We start from the raw sequence: 25,486 nt of genomic DNA on the forward strand, positions 1-25,486 counted from the left end.
AAAAGCAGGGAGAAGGGGAAAACAACAACAGTGTCTTTGACTTTATTATAAATAAGTACGCGCGCTGATATGAATCTCGACGAAAAGTGTGAAAACGTGTGCTAAAATTTGTGCAACAAAGACAAAGAAAAACTGTGTAAAAAAAATTGATTAGAAAAACTAGTGAAAAAATAATAGTGATGTAAAAGGGAAATTGAAATTTGCCGTGATCGAATGGCGTGAAATTTTAGTGAAAGTGAGGTTATGTGCACCTCTTCCTTGTGCTGTGTCCGGAGAGCCTTACCGCTGGTGGGGGGACAGGCCAGATAGTCACAAGGAATCTTAACAACGTTAATGATCCGCGTTTGTACTTATTTTCTTTTTGGCACTACACAGTTTTTTCACACTTTTCGCGGTTAATTACAATCACGTATGGCACTTTCGATCGATTTTTCGCACTTTTTATTTATTATTTTAACCAAAAAAAAATGTGGCAAGAAATATTGCACTTACTTTGAACTTTTTGGTGATTTGTATGGTGCTGATGTGGCAAGATGACTTGATGTGTTGCAGTGGCTTTAGCTGGCTGTCGCTTGCTCAGTGTTTTGCACGCTGGTATTAAATAATAGACTTTTTGAACTTTTTGTGGTATCGCTGTTGATTGTGGCAAAAACTCTCCGGATAACTTTTTAAGTGAGGAATTCTGAAATTTTGGTGCGTTCAGCTCTGATCTTATGTTGTGATGTGGACTGCATATAGGCGCTTTAATTCCTTTCTCGGGGAAATAGGACCAAATGTTCGGCCGGGGTGCGTCTGATCCTGAGTAGGTGGGCGCACCAGGGTCGATCTCGATAAGCGGGTGTATGCGCAAAAAAAATAAGAAAATACGAGAATTTCTCGTTACAATAGATGTGTTTTATTATGTAGAATTAAGAAACAAAAAGGTTACAATATTACCTGAAAGTATTGTTGAAACACGGCAGAGATCGCTGGCGGCAGATGTGAGCTGGTTGGCTGTTAAAATCCAAGAGGCCGGTTGTATAGAAAGCTACAACCGTTGACCCACAAAATCCTCCGTTTTGGAGGGGAAAGGCACCCATACATCAACCCCGACACGCATATGCATGAGTGCTGACAAAAAGCACACATACACGTGCATGTACCTGCATGCACATGCATGAGGGTGATGGTGTGGGTGGTTATAATTTAAGTCGAGTATCGAGTATCGATTTGCAGAATTGCATTGGGGGGATCGCAATCAGATGCGGAAAAGTTAGGCATCCTGCCTAAACAAGGCGAGTAATCAGCTTTCGAGTTTTTGTCTCCGTTGTAAGCTCCTTTCATATTGGCGACGTTATCGTACCCTTGCGCACGACAATCTTCAATCAGGTATGGCAAATTAGATCAGCGATTTTCTGATCAGTCTTTTGGTTACAATTCACGAAAGCCAAAAACCGGTCTTGAATTGTAAAATTTGCTAAATGTGCCAGCCTTTCAACATCCGACGAAAACTCTTGCAATGTTTCACCAGACCTCTGGAAGCGGTTCAGTAACTCCATTTGGTATATCTTTCTCCTATGCTCGGTTCCGTATCGTCTCTTTAGAGCGCCGATCAATGCTTCATAACAATTCCGTTCGCCCTCTGGAATGGGTTGTAAGATCTCAGCTGCAGGCCCTTTCAATGCCATGAACAGTGCAGCTACTATATGATCCGCATTCCAGTTGTTCACTTCTGCGGTCTTCTGAAACTGTAGCTTAAAGACCTGGAAAGGAACAGGATGGTGTTTTTACCTTTGGATTACTCGCTGAAACTGCTGGGCGATTTAGTTGCAACTCCTGTCTACGACCTCTCAATGTTTCAATCTCGGCATCAATTTTGTCTTCGAGTTGTGAAATTTTTGTATCTTGCGCCTCCAACTTCGAGGAAATGCGTCCTTCTTGCTCTTCCAGTTGAGCAGAGAGTTGCGATGATATATGTGCTGAAATTTGCGCCGACATTTCGGATAGTCGTGCCTCTTATGCTTCGATCGTAGATGTAATCTATGCCGACATTTCTGAAATACGCGTTTCTTTTGATTCCATCTTGATTATTACGCGTTTCTCTTGCGATTCCAGTTGGGATGCCATATATGTTTTCTGTTCTTCCGGTTGAGATGACAGTTGTCTTTCCTGGGCTTCAATCTTGGATGTTATACGGTTCTCCTGGGATTCCAATTGTGATAACATTTGTGACGACATTTTGTTCAACACTGCTAGTATCGCGTTAGTGTCAACACTTGCCAATGGATTCGGAGTCTTGATCTTCTCCTCCATTTTAGCCGCTGGCTCTTCCACATCAGGATAAAAGACGTACCCGTCCACGTCAATTCCTTCCAACTCCATTACCTCTCGTAGCCGTGCTTGGAATTCGATCCTATTGCCGGTTGTATTCAATCCACAGCTCTCCAACTCCTTCTTCAGTTGCTGGATCCTCAATTCACTCAACTTTGCCATGCCCAAGTTGTATTCGCAATCTTCGGAATTTATTCAACAATTCCTCTTCTGACACCAATTGTAACGAATTTAGAGCAATTCCGCTTATTTGCAACCTTCTACTAACGTTCGAATCACTAAACTGTTGAATAAATAACTCCACTATTCAATAATGCAAAATGGCTTTTATTAAAGTACTTCACAATAACACTTGTACTTCGCAACTGATAGCTTGCTTAAATCAAACTGATTTTTGTGCCTCAACTGTTGCTGCTTTTATACTGTTTAGTTTCCTCCTTGGCATATTTCTAGGCGGTTATATTTCTAGAATTTACTAGTTAGTTACCAGCTATAAAATTAACAGCTATAACTGCGTTTATAGCTTCTCGTATGCGCGTGTATATGTGAGTGATACTTGCACAAATTATTGCCTACTTTTGGGAGTATCTCAGATATATGCATGTGTTTGTGCGTTGCTCTTCGCTGCTTGTATGGACATATGTATAGACATAATGATGGATTTATTGATGTGCATACAAGTCACTGCTTATTATTAGCTTAGAGATGATAGTATCCCTTAGTGTTGCTAAAATTCTCCACAATAGTGTCCAAAATTCTATATAAAATTTCCTTCCACTTTTGAGTTTCAGTGATTAGCTGGCCATTGATAAGTGTATCAATTGTAGCCTCCTTTTGAATTAGGTTTTGTAAAGATCGTGGAGGGTGGAGCCATGTGTAGAAGTCCACGAAAGTGGGGAAAGCTTCTGACCGCCATTCACCTGGGAATGGCCAGAGCGATTCTTTTGCATGCGACAACCTGGCTAGGCCACTCTGACATAATCGGTTTAAGGGCTAGCCAGGGGAGATCTCATCGGCAGCGTCTGTACACCTTTAGGTGCAGCTGCAAGCGGGCGTCTGTCTTGGAGTAAGCGGTTCGCTATATAAACGGGGCAAGTAATATTTTCACCCCCGCTGAGCGGGTTGTGCGCTGGGCTTGGGACCCGCCACGTAAAACCATACTCCAATGAAATATAACAACAAGCCTCGGATAAATACACTCTCTATTGATGACACCCATGGCAAACATTTGAAGGACAATGAATTGAGGACATGAACCTGGAACTTCCGCTCTCTGAATGCGATTGGTGCAGATGCCCGGCTGGTTGATGTCCTCGTCAAAGCAAAATCTGACATCACCGCCATCCAAGAAATGCGTTGGACGAACCAAGGAAGAAAGAAGATCAAAAATTGTCACATCTATTGGAGTGGCCATACAAATAAGCGCAGTTACAGCGTCGGATTCGTGGTGGGAGAGAGACTTTATCTCCAAGTTCTGGCGTTCACACCTGTGGACGAACGTCTCGCCGCTATCCGAATAAAAGCAAAATGTTTTTAATATATCATTCATCTGCGCCCATCCGCCGACAGAGGAGAAAGACGATGAGGTGAAAGACACTTTTTATGAACAATTAGAACGCACATACGAGCGCTGCCCCCGTCACGATATAAAAGTCGTGCTTGGTGACTTTAACGCCAGGGTGGGCAAAGAAGGTGTTTTTGGCCCTACAGTCGGAAAGTTCAGCCTACACAATGAAACTTCTCCTAACGAACTAAGGCTGATTGACTTTGCCGGTGCTCGAAACATGGTCATATCCAGCACGAGGTTCATGCATAAAAAGATACATCAAGCTACATGGCTGTCTCCTGATCGAAATACTCGCAATCAGATCGATCACGTTGTGATAGATGGACGGCATGCCTCCAGTGTTTTAGATGTGCGCACGATCCGAGGCCCTAACATCGAATCGGACCATTATCTCGTTGCAGCCAAAATACGCACCCGCCTCAACGCGGCTAAAACCAAGGAACAAAAATCACAAGGAAAGCTAGACGTCGAAAAGCTTCAATCACAACAGACTGACAAGAAGATGAGAAGTTGTTGTCAAAAGTGAAAAGTCAGAAGTCAGAGTCTGACTGTATTCAGAAGTCAGAGTCTGACTTTTCACCTCGTATAACAGCTGTTATACTAAATTTCTCAAAAAAAGAATCCAGCCCTTCTAATAAGGGAAAAGGGCAGACCACGCCCACATTTCTAATTGTTCAATTTGCTGAACGCGTTAACAAAAAAATAAAATTAAATTTCGAAATGTAGAATTTGGAACTTCAAACTTCGTAAGCAAATATTTTTTTTTTGGAGGCTAAGTTCGAAAAACGGAGATAGTACTTTGTTTACTTAAGCCTCAATCTCTACGAAAAAGTGGGTTTGTCCAATACCCAGAAAAAAAGTTGATTTTGTCGCATAGTGTTATTATTATAAATACGAAACAACAGGTTTGACTCACTTATTTACTTTGACTTCCACTACTCATGATATTTGGCATATCTTTATTAACTTTTCGATGCAAACCCTGCAATTTTTCCTCCAAAAATATCATGAGTTTCAGGTATAAGTATAATAAGAATCAGGTAAAATAACAGTTGCAATAAATACTGAAAGCTCTATAAATTCTTTGTTTATTATTTTAGTAATATGGTTTGAAAGCAACATTTTCTTGAATTTTCAAGTACTTTCGTTTGGTTAGGAAAAAAGCATACATTAGTGGGGGTAAAATTTTGTTTGCTGACCTAATCATGTGAAAAAAAAAATTTAAAAGGACATTAAACGGAAATGTGAAGCTTCTCAAGGCCAAAATAATGACATATCAATTTTAAAAGTCGGACGTTAAATAACCAAGTTACAACGAAAAAACCTTTTGGCTGTATTTCGAAGGATCAAAAAAAATTTTTTAAAAAAAATTTCCGAAACCCTCTCAACATAATCTTCAAATTTAGGGGCGGACATTAGCAACTTTTTTTTCCGACCCAGTCTGGTGTACCGTTAGGTTATTCTCCATCATTTTACTTTATGCTTATATATTTTATCATACTTACATATACATAAATGCGTAATTATGTTTATACGTCAGAACTTTACTTTATGATTTAATTAAAATTTTTGTGATTTTGTGTTCGAGGTTTTTTGATATTACCTCAAAAAAGGTTTGGGGATTTTGCCCCAAAAAAAGTGCGGGGATTTTGTGTTGGGGATTTTGGTTATGGGATTTTTAATTAGGGATTTTTTTTAGCTGGGGATTCTGTTTGGGGATTTTTTTTTGGGATTTAGGGGCCCTGCCGGTGGAATATAAGACACACAGATGAAAGGTGAGTCATCCTCACTAGAAATGGAAACACAAAGTTGTTCAATTAAGGGAACAGTTTTTATAAGTGCTACTTCAATTGCACGTAAATCTGACTTCACTGCAATTAAGACACCATCTCCACGCGTAGTATTCAACGACTCACCATCTCGGTCTCTGCGAAAAACATCAAAAAATTCTTCATTGCAGAAGTCATGATTAAGCCAAGTCTCAACTAGCACGAAGACGTCATAAGCGCGTTGGGATGTATCAGCATACAACGAATTTGCTTTTGTCCGCATTCCATACATGTTTTAGTAATAAAGATTAAGGCTTTGAATTCAACACATATCACGCATTTGTTTAATAGGACTGGTGTCATCCACATTTACAAAGCCGGCGGATTTTCTCCCGCCTTCGGAAAAAACGGAAGGGCCTAACAGTGTCGGCCAAAGTGTAGCATTAAGAACCTTGCTGTAATCCGCTGATAAGACGCGTATTTTAACAGTAACTCTTACTAGAGAACTGACGTCAGCATCTTTTTTTATCAACCTTGTGCAGTGTACAATATTAGCGTGAAGTATCAATATTAGCGTGCGTAGAAATGTATTGCACAGTATTGTCTTCGATAACAAAAAGGCTCAAATGAAGACAAATGCATCCACTTGTACCCATCAAATACCGCATTAGAATTGTTACCACTAACAACAACAAGTGATTTTCTATTAACTGCTTTCACCTCATTTTCGTGTTTTTGAATGAGATAACATTACTAATAGCGCACCCAGTAGCACCCGCATACATCTGAGAGACAGCATCAGCTTGTATAGAAGTTATTGTTGTTAAACTTGAAGTCTCAATGTTAGCATCATCAACACCAGCAGAAGTCACGGGCTTAACAATTGTTTTATTGTCAATCAGCATATTGGCAGCATCAGCAGAAATATTTGAACATTCTATGTGCATTTTGTAATTGAAAATACCACAAAATGAATAATCGCCTTGCAAGCACTGCAAATTACATTTAGCACAGCTGACCATTATGCAAAATTCTCTAGTCACTGAATTTTGAGATAAGTTTTACATTTCCAGTCACATCAGCTTTGTTGTGTATTGACATTGATTTAAAAAAAAGGGTAAAATCATTTAAATAAAGCTCAACTTGCTGAATATTACTAACCTTTATGACTTACTATATAATGTTTGAGTATAAAATTTATAAGAGTAATAGCATATCACAAAATTTGCTTTTAACCACTTGTTTCTTTTACAGATATAGACAGAAAAGTGTATTATATTAAACCTCTAACAAAGCGCGGTGTGTATGCGCACAGTACTGCACCCAATAGAAATTTACCACAGTAAGTATCTTAGTTGTAGATATTTGAATTTTTTCATTTGTTATAACAGGATGATAAAGTGAACACCTATCGAATTAAATCTACATAATGAGATTTTTGTGCCCTCAAAAGTTGAAGCTTATTTATGGTTCTTAGTGAAAAAATGCCAGCATAAATGATCATACAATGGTATTTCTGCGATGGTAAAAGCATACTACCTATATGTAAAATAGTGATGGAGTGATTTTTGCACTTCATTAAATGTTTTTTATTTTTTTTTACCATTTTTGTACGACGATAGCAACTGGCATAGTTAAAAACAACATTTCTAAATACACTCTGTTTTTAATCTTGATATTTATGAGGAATGAATTATCTAAGGTTACTTAACGAAAAAAATATTGCTAGCCTACTTGCTATACAAGAAAATATTTTTGGGACACCGGTGTCTCATATGCCTGAAAGGGTTAAAAACAACATTTCTCAGTACACCTCTGCTTTTACTCTTCATATTTTTGAGGAATAATAGAAATAAGTCGGTTTGAAATTCTTCAAATATATTTTTTTTGTTTTAAGGACCATTCAAATTGTTTGTTCTATTTATATATTAATTCCGTTGATTCCATTTTTCTAGTAGATATTGAAGATCTAAGAATGACTGTATCCAAGATTATTCCAGACCATGAGTAACGGTTTAAACCCCGGCAGTGGCGTAGTGAGGGGGAGGGCGGCAACTTACCCCGGGCGCCATTCACAGGGGGGCGCCAAATGGTCCGCAACGCAGAACTTCCTGGATAATATGTATTTTTATTATAACCCGATCAGCTCACGCAGCGAGGACACGCGGGATACAAATCGCAATTTCTGTTGGTATCACCGTATTTTCGACAAGAACGCAACACGGTGCCGGCCACCATGCGTTTTCACACCAAAGCTTTTTGAAACCTAGTCAGCCTTTCGTTCAAAGCGGCTATGTCGGAGGAAGATATGATCATACTGCCGCCACATAGTGTACTCTCTTTAAAGGGAGCTAATCCATATCATGCGATCTTATCATGTTATCCTGATCTTACTAATGACTTGCCCAAGGCCAATAGACCCACGACAGCAGTCCAACACCATATAAAGACACGAGGGGCACCGGTAGCTCAAAGGGTGTGACGACTTTCTTCTAAAAACTGGAATGTGCGAATAAAGAGTTTGAGTACATAATCGAACGGGGAATTTGTCTGTGCTCAAGTATTCAATGGGCAAGCCCGTTGCACATGGTGTAGAAATCAAACGGGACGTGGCGGCCTTGCGGTGATTATAGGAGACTGAACGCGAAAACAGTACCAGATAGCTATCCAATTCGGCATATATACGACTTTGGTGGTGAATTGTTCGGGAAGAAATTTTGTTCGGTAATAGATTGCAAGAAGGCATACCACCAGATCCCAGTGCACCCGGCAGACGTACCAAAGACAGCTATTTTAAAGCCGTTCGGACTATTTGAATTTAAATATATGACCTTCGGGTTAAGGAGTGCTGCCCAAACGTTCCAACACTAAATTGACGAAACGGTAAAAGGTTTATCTTCTGTATTTCCATACCTCGATGATGTACTCTAGACTGGGTCGAAAAAAAGTTGCTAATGTCCGCCCCTAAATTTGAAGATTATGTTGAGAGGGTTTTGGAAATTTTTTTTTTAATTTTTTTTATCCTTCGAAATACAGCTGAAACGGTTTTTTCGTTGTAACTTGGTTATTTGACATCCTATTTTTAAAATTGATATGTCATTATTTTGGCCTTGAGAAGCTTCGCATTTCCGTTTAATGTCCTTTTAAGCTATGAAGTCGTTTTCACATGATTAGGTCAGGTAACAAAATTGTAACAATTTACTGAAATTCGGCTTATTTGCAATCTTCTGCTAACGTTCGAGTCACTAAACTGTTGAATAAATAACTCCAATATTTAATAATGCAAAATGGCCTTTATTAAAGTACTTCACAATAACACTTATAACTCGCAACTAATAGCTTGCTTAAATGAATCTGATAATACTGCTATTGCTCGCTAGATAGCGTCTTAAATCCAACTGATTCACGCGCCTCTACTGTTGCTGCCTTTTATAGTGTTTGGTTTCCTCGTTGACATTTCTAGGCGGTTCTGTTCTAGAATCTACTAGTTGGTTATCTGCTTTAAGTTTATCAGCTATACCTACAGATGCACAATTTTTATAGCTTCTCTCACATGCGCGTGTATTTGTGAGCGACACTTCCACAAGTATAATTGCATATCTCAGATAAGATATCTGCATGTGTTTGTGCGTTGCTTCACCGCTGCGTGGACGTACATATGTGTAGACATAATGATTGAATTATTGATGTGCATACAGTCACTGCTTAGCATCGGCTTAGAGATGACAGTACCCCTTACTTACTTACTTAATTGGCGCTTAACTGTCTAAACGGTTATGACCGTCCAACAAGGCGCGCCAGTCGCTCCTTCGATCCGCCAACCGGCGCCAATTGGTCACACCAAGGGAGTTTAAATTGTTTTCCACCTGGTCCTTCCAACGGAGTGGGGGCCGCCCTCTACCTCTGCTTCCATAGGCGCGTTCCGATAGAAACACTTTATTGGCCGCATCATTATCTTTCATTCGCATAACATGGCCTAGCCAGCGTAGCCGCTGCATTTTAATTCGCTGGACTATGTTGATGTCTGCGTATAGCTCGTACAGCTCATCATTAAATATTCTTCGGTACTCGCCATCGCCAACGTGTAGAGGTCCATAAATATTTCGCAGAACTTTTCTCTCGAACAGTCCCAAAGCCGCTTCATCTGCTGTTGTCATGGTCCATGCTTCTGCCCCATATAGCAGGACGGGTACGATAAGTGACTTGTAGAGTATGATTTTCGTTCGCCGAGAGAGGACTTTACTTTTCATTTTGGCTTCCTAGTTCAAAGTAGCATTTATTGGCAAGATTGATTCTTCGCTGGATTTCAGTGCTGATGTTGTTGCTAGTGTTGATGCTGGTTCCCAAATAAACGAAGTCTTTTACTATTTCGAAATTATGGCTGCCAACAGTAGCGTGGTTGCCAAGGCGCATATGCGCTGACTCTTTGCTCGATGGTAGCAGGTACTTCGTTTTGTCCTCATTCACCATCAAACCCATCTTTACCGCTTCTTTTCCAGTTTGGAGTCAGCAGAACTAACAGCGCGGGTGTTTAGGCCGATGATATCAATGTCATCAGCATATGCCAGTAATTGCACGCTGTTATAGTATATTGTTCCAGTGCGGTTAAGTTCTGCAGCTAGTGTAATTTTCTCCAGCATCAAATTAAAGAAATCGCACGATAGGGGGTAACCTGTCTGAAACCACGTTTAGTTTCGAACGGCTCGAAGAGGTCCTTCCCAATTCTGACTGAGCTGATGGTGTTGCTCAACGTCATTTTGCACAGCCGTATAAGTTTTGCGGGGAAATCAAATTCAGACATAGCGGCATATAGGCAGCTCCTTTTCGTACTGTCGAAGGCGGCTTTAAAGTCGACGAAGAGGTGATGTGTGTCGATTCTTTTTTCACGGGTTTTTCCAAGATTTGGCGCATTGTGAAAATCTGGTCGATGGTAGATTTACCAGGTCTGAAGCCGCACTGATAAGGTCCAATCAGCCGGTTCACGGTGGGCTTCAATCTTTCGCACAATACACAAATGACCTTATATGCGATATTAAGAAGGCTTATTCCACGATAGTTGGTGCATTTTGCAGTATCCCCCTTCTTGTGGACTGGGCAAAGAACACTTAAATTCCAACCGTCGGGCATGCATTCTTCCGCCCATATTTTGCTAAGAAGCTGCTGCATGCGCCTTACCAACTCCTCGCCGCCGTACCTGAATAGCTCCGCAGGCAATCCATCAGCGCCTTCTTCGTCATAATCGGGCGGGGGGACATATATTCCATCATCATCGATTGCGATGGAATATATGTTGCTAATATTCGTAAAACTGCCGCTGCTAGCCTCTCCAATTGAACCACCCTTCTATTTCGTGGTTTCCCAATTATTTGTATGCGGTAGATGACATCACTAATCCCCTTCACAACTCTGTACGGGCCTTCCCAACTGCCACGATATTTGGATGGAACACCTTTCCGCCGGTGAGGGTTGTATAGTAGTACCAAATCTCCCTCCAAGAAACCTTACGAATTAAAGTTTCTTGTCATGCCAGTGTTTGATTTTACTACTCATTACCCTGGGCCGTTCCTTCACACTCTGTTGTTTGGCCAATGAACTACTTCGTAGAGCTTGCGCTTGACGGATTGGCTTCGCATAATCAGTATCGTTCCCACGTTTCACAACAGTAGTGCGCCCCGGCTTGAAACTACCCTCGCATTCTTTCTGGAAAATTCTTTCCTTCGTTTTGTTGCGTCCGTTCGGGTTTGTCAATGCCAGTGTTTCTCTCGCAGGTATCTTTGATTTTGTTTTGTTTGGCCCATTCGTTCCATCAACTTTTACCTTTGACTTTCTTGGTCTTTGTCGACTCTTCTCCACCAGTACGCGATTACTGCTGAACCCCTTTTCCAAACTGAAGCTAAGTGGCACATCCTGGTTCTTATTGCGCATAATCTTTCTCCGCATATCGATCCTAATGTCATGGTCAACTAAGAAGTCCACTCCCAATATGACTTCATCAACAATCTCCGCCACAATGAATTTGTGTAGAACCATAACCTTTCCAATTAATACCTCACATACCAATTCTCCTTGGACTTGGTTACACTCGCCAGTGACCGTACGCAACCTTGCTCCAGGTAACGGTTTTACTCTCCTATTGACCAAGTCAGATCGGATTAAGGAATGAGATGCACTCGTATCTACAGTCAGTACACGCTCCTTGCCATCGACATTCCCTCTGACGGTAAGACTGCTTGATTTCCTTCCAATTTGCGACACAGATTTCACAGGACATTCAATAGCTGAAGATAGCTCTAGATCTCTACATCTTATTCGCACTTGGTCATCCCCTCCAGCTTTGTTATTAAAACGACTCATGCTGTTGCAACCACTAGGATCAAGATCGTAAAGACGTGCAATGTAACCGGGCTTCCCGCATTTGAAGCATTTGATAACTCTCTCACTCCGCTTTTGCGATCCTTTCAGCTCCTCCAATATTGCGTCTACCCACCCTGGCCTTTCTACTTCCATACGGCGTGCTTTGAAAACTGGCGTACACAGAAGCGACGCTGTTTCCTGAATCAGAGCTTGCGAAGCCGTTTCTGCGAATGGTGGCTTTGGGTTTGCGTATGTAACTCGCTTTGTTTCGACATCTCGTATGCCATTTATAAAGCTCTGAATCTTTACCCTTTCAGTGTATTCCACGGGTGCGTCCGCATTCGCTAAATGTGCCAGCCTTTCAACATCCGACGCAAACTCTTGCAATGTTTCACCAGGCCTCTGGAAGCGGTTCAGTAACTCCATTTGGTATATCTGTCTCCTATGCTCAGTTCCGTATCGTCTCTCTAGAGCACCCAGCAATGCTTCATAACAGTTCCGTTCGCCCCCTGGAATGGTTTGTAAAATCTCAGCTGCAGGCCCTTTCAATGCCATGAACAATGCAGCAACTATATCTTCAACATTCCAGTTGTTCACTGCTGCTGTCTTCTCAACCTGTAGCTTAAAGACCTGGAAAGGAACAGAGCCGTCAAAAGATGGTGTTTTTACCTTGGGATTACTCGCTGAAGCAGCTGGACGATTTATTTGCAACTCCTGTATACGACCTCTCAAAACTTCTATTTCGGGATCAATTTTGTCCTCGAGGTGTACAATTTTTGTATCCTGTGCTTCCAGCTTTGATGTTACCCTTGCTTCCTGTGCTTCCAACTGCGAACACATTTGTGTCACCTGCAATGATAAGCGCTCCTCTTGTGTTTTCAACTGCTCGACCATATACGTCTTCTGTTCTTCTAGTTGAGATGACATATCCGTTGAAATTGGTGATTATATTTCTGAAATGCGTGTCTTTTGTTCTTCCATCTTGGATGTTATACGGTTCTCCTGGGATTCTAGTTGAGATGCCATATATGTCTTCTGTTCTTCCAGTTGAGATGACATTTGCGACGACATTGATATTACTGTCGATGTTTCTGCAGATATTGCAGCCAATATCATGTTCAAGTCTGTGCTCGTAACTGTCTGAGATGTTTCATTTTTCTCTTCAATTTTTGTTGTCTCCTCGCCATCAAGAGGAAAGACACACTCTTCCACGTTAATTCCTTCTGCTTTCATTGCCTCTCGTAGTTGTGCTTGAAGTTCGATTTTAATGCCGCTTGTATTCAATCCACGGCTCTCCAACTCCTTCTTCAGCTGGTGGATCTTCAATTCACTCCACTTTGCCATGTCCAAGTTTTATTCGAAGTCTTCGGAATTTATTCAACAATTCCTCTTCTGACACCAATTGTAACGAATTTACTGAAATTCCACTTATTTAAAATCTTTTGCTAACGTTCGAATCACTAAGCTGTTGAATAAATAACTCCAATATTTAATAATGCAAAATGGCCTTTATTAAAGTTCTTCACAATAACACTTATAACTCGCAACTAATAGCTTGCTTAAATGAAACTGATAATACTATTATTGCTCGCTAGATAGCGTCTTAAATCCAACTGATTCTCGCGCCTCTACTGTTGCTGCCTTTTATAGTGTTTGGTTTCCTCGTTTACATTTCTAGGCGGTTCTGTTCTAGAATCTACTAGTTGGTTATCTGCTGTAAGTTTCTTTGCTATAACTACAGATGCACAATTTTTATAGCTTCTCTCACATGTGCTTGTATTTGTGAGCGACACTTCCACAATTATAATTGCATATCTCAGATAAGATATCTGCAGTTGTCTGTGCGTTGCTTCTTCGCTGCATGTACGTACATATGTGTAGACATAATAATTGAATTATTGATGTGCATACAGTCACTGCTTAGCATCGGCTTAGAGATGACAGTACCCCTAAGTGTTGCTAATATTTGTAACAATATGTTTTTCGGAGCATCCTAATACGACTAAATCGTCCATTTATAAAAATGCTTGTCAAGGTGTTAAGCCTGCGAGTGCTAACGTCATCATCCTCTGGACAGAGTTTGGCGCCACTTTAAGGCCATAAGGTAATCTTTTAAAACGATAAGTACCGTTATCTGCTGTAAAGGATGTGATATTCCTTGATTCTGGGCAGAGTTCTATTTGGTGAAAGCCAGACATTAAATGCAAACATGAGAAATATTTGGCTCTTCCAAATTGATCTAGTATGTCATCAGTTCTTGGCAACGGGAATTTATCTGCAGTTAGTTTTTTATTTACTTGTCTGTAATCAACAACCATTCTCCATCTTTTTTCTTGGTTATTTGGCAGTGATTTTTTGGGTACTAATAGAATTGGACTATTAAATTCTGAAAATGAAGGTTCTATTATGTGTCAACTTTAATTAATTTATTTACTTGTTTATTAATTTCACTCTTATGGGCTTCTGGTATTCTGTAGTTTTTTACGTAAACCGGGTTATTGTCTTTCATATGAAGTTTTAGTTTGTAAAACTTATTAGTAGTAATAGGTTCTGTTTCTAATGAAAAGTGGTCAATTGCCGCCGTACCTGAATAGCTCCGCAGGCAATCCATCAGCGCCTTCTTCGTCATAATCGGGCGGGGGGACATATATTCCATCATCATCGATTGCGATGGAATATATGTTGCTAATATTCGTAAAACTGCCGCTGCTAGCCTCTCCAATTGAACCACCCTTCTATTTCGTGGTTTCCCAATTATTTGTATGCGGTAGATGACATCACTAATCCCCTTCACAACTCTGTACGGGCCTTCCCAACTGCCACGATATTTGGATGGAACACCTTTCCGCCGGTGAGGGTTGTATAGTAGTACCAAATCTCCCTCCAAGAAACCTTACGAATTAAAGTTTCTTGTCATGCCAGTGTTTGATTTTACTACTCATTACCCTGGGCCGTTCCTTCACACTCTGTTGTTTGGCCAATGAACTACTTCGTAGAGCTTGCGCTTGACGGATTGGCTTCGCATAATCAGTATCGTTCCCACGTTTCACAACAGTAGTGCGCCCCGGCTTGAAACTACCCTCGCATTCTTTCTGGAAAATTCTTTCCTTCGTTTTGTTGCGTCCGTTCGGGTTTGTCAATGCCAGTGTTTCTCTCGCAGGTATCTTTGATTTTGTTTTGTTTGGCCCATTCGTTCCATCAACTTTTACCTTTGACTTTCTTGGTCTTTGTCGACTCTTCTCCACCAGTACGCGATTACTGCTGAACCCCTTTTCCAAACTGAAGCTAAGTGGCACATCCTGGTTCTTATTGCGCATAATCTTTCTCCGCATATCGATCCTAATGTCATGGTCAACTAAGAAGTCCACTCCCAATATGACTTCATCAACAATCTCCGCCACAATGAATTTGTGTAGAACCATAACCTTTCCAATTAATACCTCACATACCAATTCTCCTTGGACTTGGTTACACTCGCCAGTGACCGTACGCAACCTTGCTCCAGGTAACGGTTTTACTCTCCTATTGACCAAGTCAGATCGGATTAAGGAATGAGATGCACTCGTATCTACAGTCAGTACACGCTCCTTGCCATCGACATTCCCTCTGACGGTAAGACTGCTTGATTTCCTTCCAATTTGCGACACAGATTTCACAGGACATTCAATAGCTGAAGATAGCTCTAGATCTCTACATCTTATTCGCACTTGGTCATCCCCTCCAGCTTTGTTATTAAAACGACTCATGCTGTTGCAACCACTAGGATCAAGATCGTAAAGACGTGCAATGTAACCGGGCTTCCCGCATTTGAAGCATTTGATAACTCTCTCACTCCGCTTTTGCGATCCTTTCAGCTCCTCCAATATTGCGTCTACCCACCCTGGCCTTTCTACTTCCATACGGCGTGCTTTGAAAACTGGCGTACACAGAAGCGACGCTGTTTCCTGAATCAGAGCTTGCGAAGCCGTTTCTGCGAATGGTGGCTTTGGGTTTGCGTATGTAACTCGCTTTGTTTCGACATCTCGTATGCCATTTATAAAGCTCTGAATCTTTACCCTTTCAGTGTATTCCACGGGTGCGTCCGCATTCGCTAAATGTGCCAGCCTTTCAACATCCGACGCAAACTCTTGCAATGTTTCACCAGGCCTCTGGAAGCGGTTCAGTAACTCCATTTGGTATATCTGTCTCCTATGCTCAGTTCCGTATCGTCTCTCTAGAGCACCCAGCAATGCTTCATAACAGTTCCGTTCGCCCCCTGGAATGGTTTGTAAAATCTCAGCTGCAGGCCCTTTCAATGCCATGAACAATGCAGCAACTATATCTTCAACATTCCAGTTGTTCACTGCTGCTGTCTTCTCAACCTGTAGCTTAAAGACCTGGAAAGGAACAGAGCCGTCAAAAGATGGTGTTTTTACCTTGGGATTACTCGCTGAAGCAGCTGGACGATTTATTTGCAACTCCTGTATACGACCTCTCAAAACTTCTATTTCGGGATCAATTTTGTCCTCGAGGTGTACAATTTTTGTATCCTGTGCTTCCAGCTTTGATGTTACCCTTGCTTCCTGTGCTTCCAACTGCGAACACATTTGTGTCACCTGCAATGATAAGCGCTCCTCTTGTGTTTTCAACTGCTCGACCATATACGTCTTCTGTTCTTCTAGTTGAGATGACATATCCGTTGAAATTGGTGATTATATTTCTGAAATGCGTGTCTTTTGTTCTTCCATCTTGGATGTTATACGGTTCTCCTGGGATTCTAGTTGAGATGCCATATATGTCTTCTGTTCTTCCAGTTGAGATGACATTTGCGACGACATTGATATTACTGTCGATGTTTCTGCAGATATTGCAGCCAATATCATGTTCAAGTCTGTGCTCGTAACTGTCTGAGATGTTTCATTTTTCTCTTCAATTTTTGTTGTCTCCTCGCCATCAAGAGGAAAGACACACTCTTCCACGTTAATTCCTTCTGCTTTCATTGCCTCTCGTAGTTGTGCTTGAAGTTCGATTTTAATGCCGCTTGTATTCAATCCACGGCTCTCCAACTCCTTCTTCAGCTGGTGGATCTTCAATTCACTCCACTTTGCCATGTCCAAGTTTTATTCGAAGTCTTCGGAATTTATTCAACAATTCCTCTTCTGACACCAATTGTAACGAATTTACTGACATTCCACTTATTTAAAATCTTTTGCTAACGTTCGAATCACTAAGCTGTTGAATAAATAACTCCAATATTTAATAATGCAAAATGGCCTTTATTAAAGTTCTTCACAATAACACTTATAACTCGCAACTAATAGCTTGCTTAAATGAAACTGATAATACTATTATTGCTCGCTAGATAGCGTCTTAAATCCAACTGATTCTCGCGCCTCTACTGTTGCTGCCTTTTATAGTGTTTGGTTTCCTCGTTTACATTTCTAGGCGGTTCTGTTCTAGAATCTACTAGTTGGTTATCTGCTGTAAGTTTCTTTGCTATAACTACAGATGCACAATTTTTATAGCTTCTCTCACATGTGCTTGTATTTGTGAGCGACACTTCCACAATTATAATTGCATATCTCAGATAAGATATCTGCAGTTGTCTGTGCGTTGCTTCTTCGCTGCATGTACGTACATATGTGTAGACATAATAATTGAATTATTGATGTGCATACAGTCACTGCTTAGCATCGGCTTAGAGATGACAGTACCCCTAAGTGTTGCTAATATTTGTAACAATATGTTTTTCGGAGCATCCTAATACGACTAAATCGTCCATTTATAAAAATGCTTGTCAAGGTGTTAAGCCTGCGAGTGCTAACGTCATCATCCTCTGGACAGAGTTTGGCGCCACTTTAAGGCCATAAGGTAATCTTTTAAAACGATAAGTACCGTTATCTGCTGTAAAGGATGTGATATTCCTTGATTCTGGGCAGAGTTCTATTTGGTGAAAGCCAGACATTAAATGCAAACATGAGAAATATTTGGCTCTTCCAAATTGATCTAGTATGTCATCAGTTCTTGGCAACGGGAATTTATCTGCAGTTAGTTTTTTATTTACTTGTCTGTAATCAACAACCATTCTCCATCTTTTTTCTTGGTTATTTGGCAGTGATTTTTTGGGTACTAATAGAATTGGACTATTAAATTCTGAAAATGAAGGTTCTATTATGTGTCAACTTTAATTAATTTATTTACTTGTTTATTAATTTCACTCTTATGGGCTTCTGGTATTCTGTAGTTTTTTACGTAAACCGGGTTATTGTCTTTCATATGAAGTTTTAGTTTGTAAAACTTATTAGTAGTAATAGGTTCTGTTTCTAATGAAAAGTGGTCAATTATTCGGCACATAATGCGTTAAGTGATTTAATTGCAAACTGTGGAAATTTTTTATTCAACCTTTCTAATTTTTCTTTGCTGTTGGCCTCATTTTCAAGTTTATTATTTTTTGCTATTGTATAGTCACTAAAGTTGTCTGTGCGTATATTTAAATCTTGGAGTGTTGTATTTTTATCTGTTGTATTTATAATTCTAACAAATGTTTGGTGTGAATTTGCTAAGGTGTTTGCAATAAAGATTCCTTCAAATAGTTCTTGTTGTGGAATTAGTAAATCGGAATTATTATTTTTAATGTGAATTTGTCGAACTTCCGCTGATATTGCGGGAATTGAAATGCTATCGATTGTTGGTTTATTAGTCTACTGAATTATTATGTTTTCTGGGTAATCATGTGGTCTTAGTATTAGAGTGTTCCCTTCCTTTTGATAATCCAAAATGCAATTATATTTTTTAATGAAATGTAATCCTAATATTCCATCGCATAGGATTGGGAAATTGTCTTCTACTACGTGAAATTTTTGTCTAATTAATAGATAATCGTCTTTTAAGTCTGCTTTAACCGTGCCAATAGTGCTTGTTATACCCTGACCAATTCCTCTTAGATCTGTTTTTTGAGTTATTTATCGTGACATTATTTTCAATTTGACCCTTTTTTATTATTGAAATATCCGCTCCTGTATCGATTAGGAGGGTTGAAATAGAATTATTCAGAATTGTTCTGGAAGATATGTAGCTATTGAGGTGTAAATTGAAAATATATAATTTTTTATTTATTGAGGTGGTGTTTACTGGTTTTCCTGTTGAGTGACATTTCTGACAACTTTGTATTATTACGATTAGATCCACTCGATCCGAAATTTCGGCCAGATCTTTGGTTATTTACTCTGTGATTATTATTATAGTTGTTGTTATAAGTGTTGAATGTGCGCCTCTGATTGTTTCTATAGTAATTATTTTGGTAACCCCTACGGAAGTTTCCTCGGAAATGATTTTGGTGGCGAATATGCAAAAGCGTACTTGGATTTCCAGCTATTCCTGTGCAACTGTTGGTAAATTTTGATATAGCTTCGTTCATTGAAGTGAACGTTCCAGCTTGCGTAATAGTTTTCACTTTGTCATTGGAGCAGTTTTTACACATAGCTTTTACAGCTGATTGTGTAGCATACTTGGTTGCTAACCCTGGTGTTAGTCCGTCTAATATGTATGCTCCTTCCAACGATTTCGTGAGTTTTTCAATTTCGGCAGTATACTGATTTGCAGTTTTACTGCGTTGCTGGATGTTCAGGAGTTTTGCTGTCAAAACTTCGACTGATTCACCTTTAATTTCTATTTCTAGTTTTTGTTTCATCGCTTCGATTGAGCTTTCTGTTCCTATCAGATTTCTAGCAGTTCCTTTCAGATTTGTTTTTATCATCGTAACCGCTATTGCCTCATGGGTACCCTTAATCAGTTCTAGGATATCCAGTGCATCCAAGAAGCTTTGTAATTTTTCTGCCTTACCGTCAAATTCTGGCAGAACTGACGAAGCTGTTTTAATAAATTCCACAGTGGTTTATGCCATTTTGTCTTTTCTTGTTTGTCAGTTTGGTGTCTGAAATAAAATTTATTTTTGTGCTTCTATTTGCTTCTCTTTTTGTTCTTCTTTTTGTTCTTCTTCTGGTTCCTCTTCTAAATCGGAGGCTGATTCCAGCAGGAATGTGCTAAAGTCTATTTCTATTTCTTTTTCAAGTCTCGTTGGTGCTATGAATTCTATATCATATCTTGCCAGTGAGGACACCAATTTGTCTCTAACGCTAGTAAATATTTGATACGCTTGGGCTTTGCGATTGCCGTCTAGTTTACCATTTGACTGTTGTATCGTTTTTCCTATTTGATTAAATGCTTCAACTATTATTTTGAGATGCTGCCTTTACTTTTGTATTTTTATTAATACATTTGTAAGATTTTTCTCCTATCGTTTTTTCTTCTATGAGTAGTTTAACGATATCTTCCCATTTTCCCATTGGGGATGGTAGATAAAAAAGTTTGTTAAACCTTATCTAATCCGTCGGCGCGACTGACATATCGCTTCTTTAGGAATTTGTTATAGGTTGAATAGAGCTTCAGAAACAAATTAATGCAACTAACTACACAGATGATTAGAAGCATGACCTTAATGGTATCCAGTGCCTCAGTATGGTCTACTACTTGGACTGAGTTTACAACGTTTACCGTTGGTTTTTCTATTTTTGATTCTTGGCCTCCCGTCGTAAAAAAAAATGAATGCAAAAAATATTTCTTTTTTTTATTGTCTTTATTTTTCATTTATTGATTTGTTGTCATTGTATTATTCAGTTCTTCCTAAATATTTGATTTCGAACCTATATACTTCTTCAGCTGTTGTTGCTATTGGGTGCCTTACATTCCATATTGTTGTTTCCCTAGGCATATCAATATCCTTCCACATTTTTTTCAACAATATTAAGGTTTTTTCATTATCTTCGATATCTATTTCATTTTTAAGGTCCTCAAGTGGGCCTTTTGCATAAGTCATAGCCTTCCTAACTCTTTCCATGTTATTTAAAATCAAAAAAAAAAAAATGTTCTTCTTTTTTTGTTGTTTTTTTTTTCTTTTTGACACCCTTATATTTTTTTTTATAATTATTATTTCTTAATTCCTCAATTTCTTGCTTTAGTTTAATTTTTTCTTCCTTATTTGTACTTAAATTTATTCTTTCGTAAAGCTTAGCTATTGATTTCCTAACGTTAAATTGTTTACCTCCTCTTTTCCTTTTTAATTTTATTGGCTTTGGAATTTTTGGTTCTTCAATTTTTTGGAACCTATTTCTTTTTTTATATTCTTCGATTGTCAGCGGCTTAGGGTATTGACTGATCTCTTCGGCTACTATATTTTTCTTTGTCAATTCTAAAGTCAATGCAGTTAAGCTATAAAAGATTTGGCCAAACTGGTCTTCGTCTTTTATGTCCTCTTCTGGGATCATAATTTATAGGGGGAAAAATATATTTATTTTACAGGAAAAATATAAAATGTTTGCTCGTTAATAGGCAGCCGTTAGGCTGTCAAAAACCCCTATATACTTATTGTAGAGTGTTTCTTGTACGCGCTGTTGATTTGCAGTTGCATGGGAGGTGGTTCATTGGCAATGATTTGTCGATCCGGGAAAATACTTTTTCTACCTTTTCAGATTATTCCACTTCTTGTGCGCACTGTTGATTTGCAGTTGTAATCCCTTTTTTTTTGCTATTTTATTTTATAGTGCCGTTTCCCTATAGGGCTTAGGCTGAATAATCAGCCAGTAGTATCCTTGCCAGTAATGAAGTTAGGCTGAATAATCAGCCAGCAGAATCATAGGCAGGATCGGCATATAAAAGGATTGTAAATAACTTTACTCGCAAAAGTAAAACCAGTCTTTGAAGTTTAAGTATGAATTAATTTTATTCAACTATTGTCAGCTTATTTATACTAAATTGTTGTAAACATATTCTTACTTACATATTTACTTTAAACTTTACATACCTACATATCTACATAAAAATCGACACAAATATGTAGCTTCATATTTGTGTTGATTTGTGACGTCTGTGGGAAATGGCAGTATCAGAAAATTTGCCTAAATGCAAATTTGGATTAATCGCACGGTGCACACACATCTGTATTAAATCGTGGGAATTGCGCTATCAGCAATAATTAAAAAATGCGCTTCTTTGTGTTGATTAAAGTTTAGACGCATTTTGTCACAGGGTGGCACATTAACTGGTTTATACTAATTTCACACAGACGGCTTATTGAATAATAAAGGCAATTTTCTACATTAAGACGCTTATTGAGCTCAATCTTCCCTACAAAATTCGAATCTATTATTATTTCATTAGTAGCTAATCGAATGCCTAATGAAGTCAAAAGCACAATGCAACTCTGTTGGCAGCGTTCCGCTTCCGTTTCCGTTTCTTAGTTTTCAAAGCAAATGCCATTGTCTGCATGGCGGAACGATACAAGGTGGCCGCATCGAACAGCTGATTATAACCTTTTTTATTTGATTTGATACATCAACTACCGGCGCAGTACGATTTTGACATTTGTCCATCGAATTTACAAGTACATGGAATTTTTTTTTGTTTGTAGGTATGTCAACATGCTCCCACCTTGTATCGTTCCGCCATGATTGTCTGTCTCATCCTTCATACTAATCGAGCAGTTACTTCTGTGTGAAAGCAAAAATTTACGATTTCATTAGCAGATGAAATGAGATCATTAAGTTTCTGTGTGAAAACACTATTACACGTTTTGGCATTGCAATTGTTGGCTGTTTACACTACAAAGCGTATCATGATCTTAAATCCTTAGCGACTGAACTGTGTGAAATTCAAGACACTCTCTGTGAAGAAGTAATAGAAAAGGGAAGTTTCTTTGTGAAAAATGGTATACTGATATAGTAAAACGTGCAAGAAGGTGCCGCAAAATGCCCGGAGAATCGACTAGAGTCATTCCGCAGAATGGGAAATTTCTCGCGTTATGAAAAGTGTTCTCACCAAATTTGGTGCACGAGCTTATCTGGACCTAGAATAAATTGGTGTTGAAAATGAGCGAAATCGGATGATAACCCCGCCCACTTTTTATATATATTGTAACGAATTTACTGCAATTCCGCTTATTTCAAATCTTCTACTAAGGTTCGAATCACTAGACTGTTGTATAAAATAACTCCAATATTGAATAATGGAAAAATGGCCTTTATTAAAGTAATTCACAATAAATAACTCTACTATTGCCCGACAGATTGCGTGCTTAATCAAAACTTAATTCCAGCGCCTCTACATTTGCTGCCTTTTATACTCTCTGATTTCCTCGTTCGCATCTTCTTGGCGCTTCCATTTCCAGAATCTACTAGTTGGCCATCAGCTATCAAATTTCTCAGTTGTAACTACAATTGCACGATTTTATAGCTTCTCTCATTGCAAACTTTGGGGAGTATCTTAGATATATGCATGTGGTCGTGCGTTGCTTCTCAGCTGTGTACATATGTGTAGACATAATGATTGATTCGTTTATGTAGATATATGTGACTGTCTGCTTTATTGTTGTTGTGACTTCATTTACTTAGCATCAGACTAGGGATGTGAGTATCACTTAGTGTCACTCATATTCGTCACAATATGCATCATTTTGGAAAACACAAAAAACCTGATTATTTAGTGAATAATACACCTACAATGTTGAAATTTGACGTGTGGACTGATATTGACACTCTTGATAAAAATAAAAAAATGTCACGTTGTTTAAATTTTTCCCAAATTATTAAATAAATTATAAAATTAAAAAATTGCTTCAAATAAATGTTTTCATACATTTAAAAAAAAAAAAAGCAATATGGGCAATCCCCGATTACTAAAAAATCATACAAACAGACAAAATTGGTTAATTCGTTGTAGTTCTATAAATAGAACGAAAACAGCAACAAAAACCAAAGTTTCTTTGAAAACCGCCGTACCAAGCATAGCTTTAACACATAATTGCATACGAAGTATGCAATGTGTAAAAGATTAAAATATGCAAAAAGAAGGCAATTGGGAAAGACTTCACAACAGGCATGACGTAGCTGAATGCGTTTGCAACCATTTCAACTATCGTAGGGGTGCGAGTTCGACTCCCACTCCCGGGAGAAAAGGCTTTGAAGAGATTTACAAGGTATAATCGAAACAGCTGTCGCCTTGTCCGTCCTGATGTCACGTTGTTTAAATTTTTCCCAAATTATTAAATAAATTATAAAATTAAAAAATTGCTTCAAATAAATGTTTTCATACATTTAAAAAAAAAAAAAAGCAATATGGGCAATCCCCGATTACTAAAAAATCATACAAACAGACAAAATTGGTTAATTCGTTGTAGTTCTATAAATAGAACGAAAACAGCAACAAAAACCAAAGTTTCTTTGAAAACCGCCGTACCAAGCATAGCTTTAACACATAATTGCATACGAAGTATGCAATGTGTAAAAGATTAAAATATGCAAAAAGAAGGCAATTGGGAAAGACTTCACAACAGGCATGACGTAGCTGAATGCGTTTGCAACCATTTCAACTATCGTAGGGGTGCGAGTTCGACTCCCACTCCCGGGAGAAAAGGCTTTGAAGAGATTTACAAGGTATAATCGAAACAGCTGTCGCCTTGTCCGTCCTGATGTCACGTTGTTTAAATTTTTCCCAAATTATTAAATAAATTATAAAATTAAAAAATTGCTTCAAATAAATGTTTTCATACATTTAAAAAAAAAAAGCAATATGGGCAATCCCCGATTACTAAAAAATCATACAAACAGACAAAATTGGTTAATTCGTTGTAGTTCTATAAATAGAACGAAAACAGCAACAAAAACCAAAGTTTCTTTGAAAACCGCCGTACCAAGCATAGCTTTAACACATAATTGCATACGAAGTATGCAATGTGTAAAAGATTAAAATATGCAAAAAGAAGGCAATTGGGAAAGACTTCACAACAGGCATGACGTAGCTGAATGCGTTTGCAACCATTTCAACTATCGTAGGGGTGCGAGTTCGACCCCCACTCCCGGGAGAAAAGGCTTTGAAGAGATTTACAAGGTATAATCGAAACAGCTGTCGCCTTGTCCGTCCTGATGTCACGTTGTTTAAATTTTTCCCAAATTATTAAATAAATTATAAAATTAAAAAATTGCTTCAAATAAATGTTTTCATACATTTTAAAAAAAAAAGCAATATGGGCAATCCCCGATTACTAAAAAAATCATACAAACAGACAAAATTGGTTAATTCGTTGTAGTTCTATAAATAGAACGAAAACAGCAACAAAAACCAAAGTTTCTTTGAAAACCGCCGTACCAAGCATAGCTTTAACACATAATTGCATACGAAGTATGCAATGTGTAAAAGATTAAAATATGCAAAAAGAAGGCAATTGGGAAAGACTTCACAACAGGCATGACGTAGCTGAATGCGTTTGCAACCATTTCAACTATCGTAGGGGTGCGAGTTCGACTCCCACTCCCGGGAGAAAAGGCTTTGAAGAGATTTACAAGGTATAATCGAAACAGCTGTCGCCTTGTCCGTCCTGATGTCACGTTGTTTAAATTTTTCCCAAATTATTAAATAAATAATAAAAAAAATAAAAATTAAAATGGGTGTGGCACCG

At 38.8% G+C, this 25,486-nt stretch overlaps 1 protein-coding gene across 3 annotated transcripts in view; it reads left to right on the forward strand.

The window, feature by feature from the left end:
- Positions 1 to 25,486, forward strand: part of LOC137240268 (MPN domain-containing protein CG4751) — an 834,976-nt gene that overhangs the window by 541,593 nt on the left and 267,897 nt on the right. For all 3 annotated transcript variants that reach the window (XM_067766305.1, XM_067766307.1, XM_067766306.1), the window contains one exon: positions 6,901 to 6,988. In XM_067766305.1, the coding sequence (XP_067622406.1) occupies positions 6,901 to 6,988 (88 nt within the window). The remainder of the gene's footprint in view (positions 1 to 6,900; positions 6,989 to 25,486) is intronic.

The sequence above is a fragment of the Eurosta solidaginis genome, chromosome 2 (assembly GCF_040869045.1).
Source record: "Eurosta solidaginis isolate ZX-2024a chromosome 2, ASM4086904v1, whole genome shotgun sequence".
Lineage (NCBI taxonomy): Eukaryota > Metazoa > Arthropoda > Insecta > Diptera > Tephritidae > Eurosta > Eurosta solidaginis.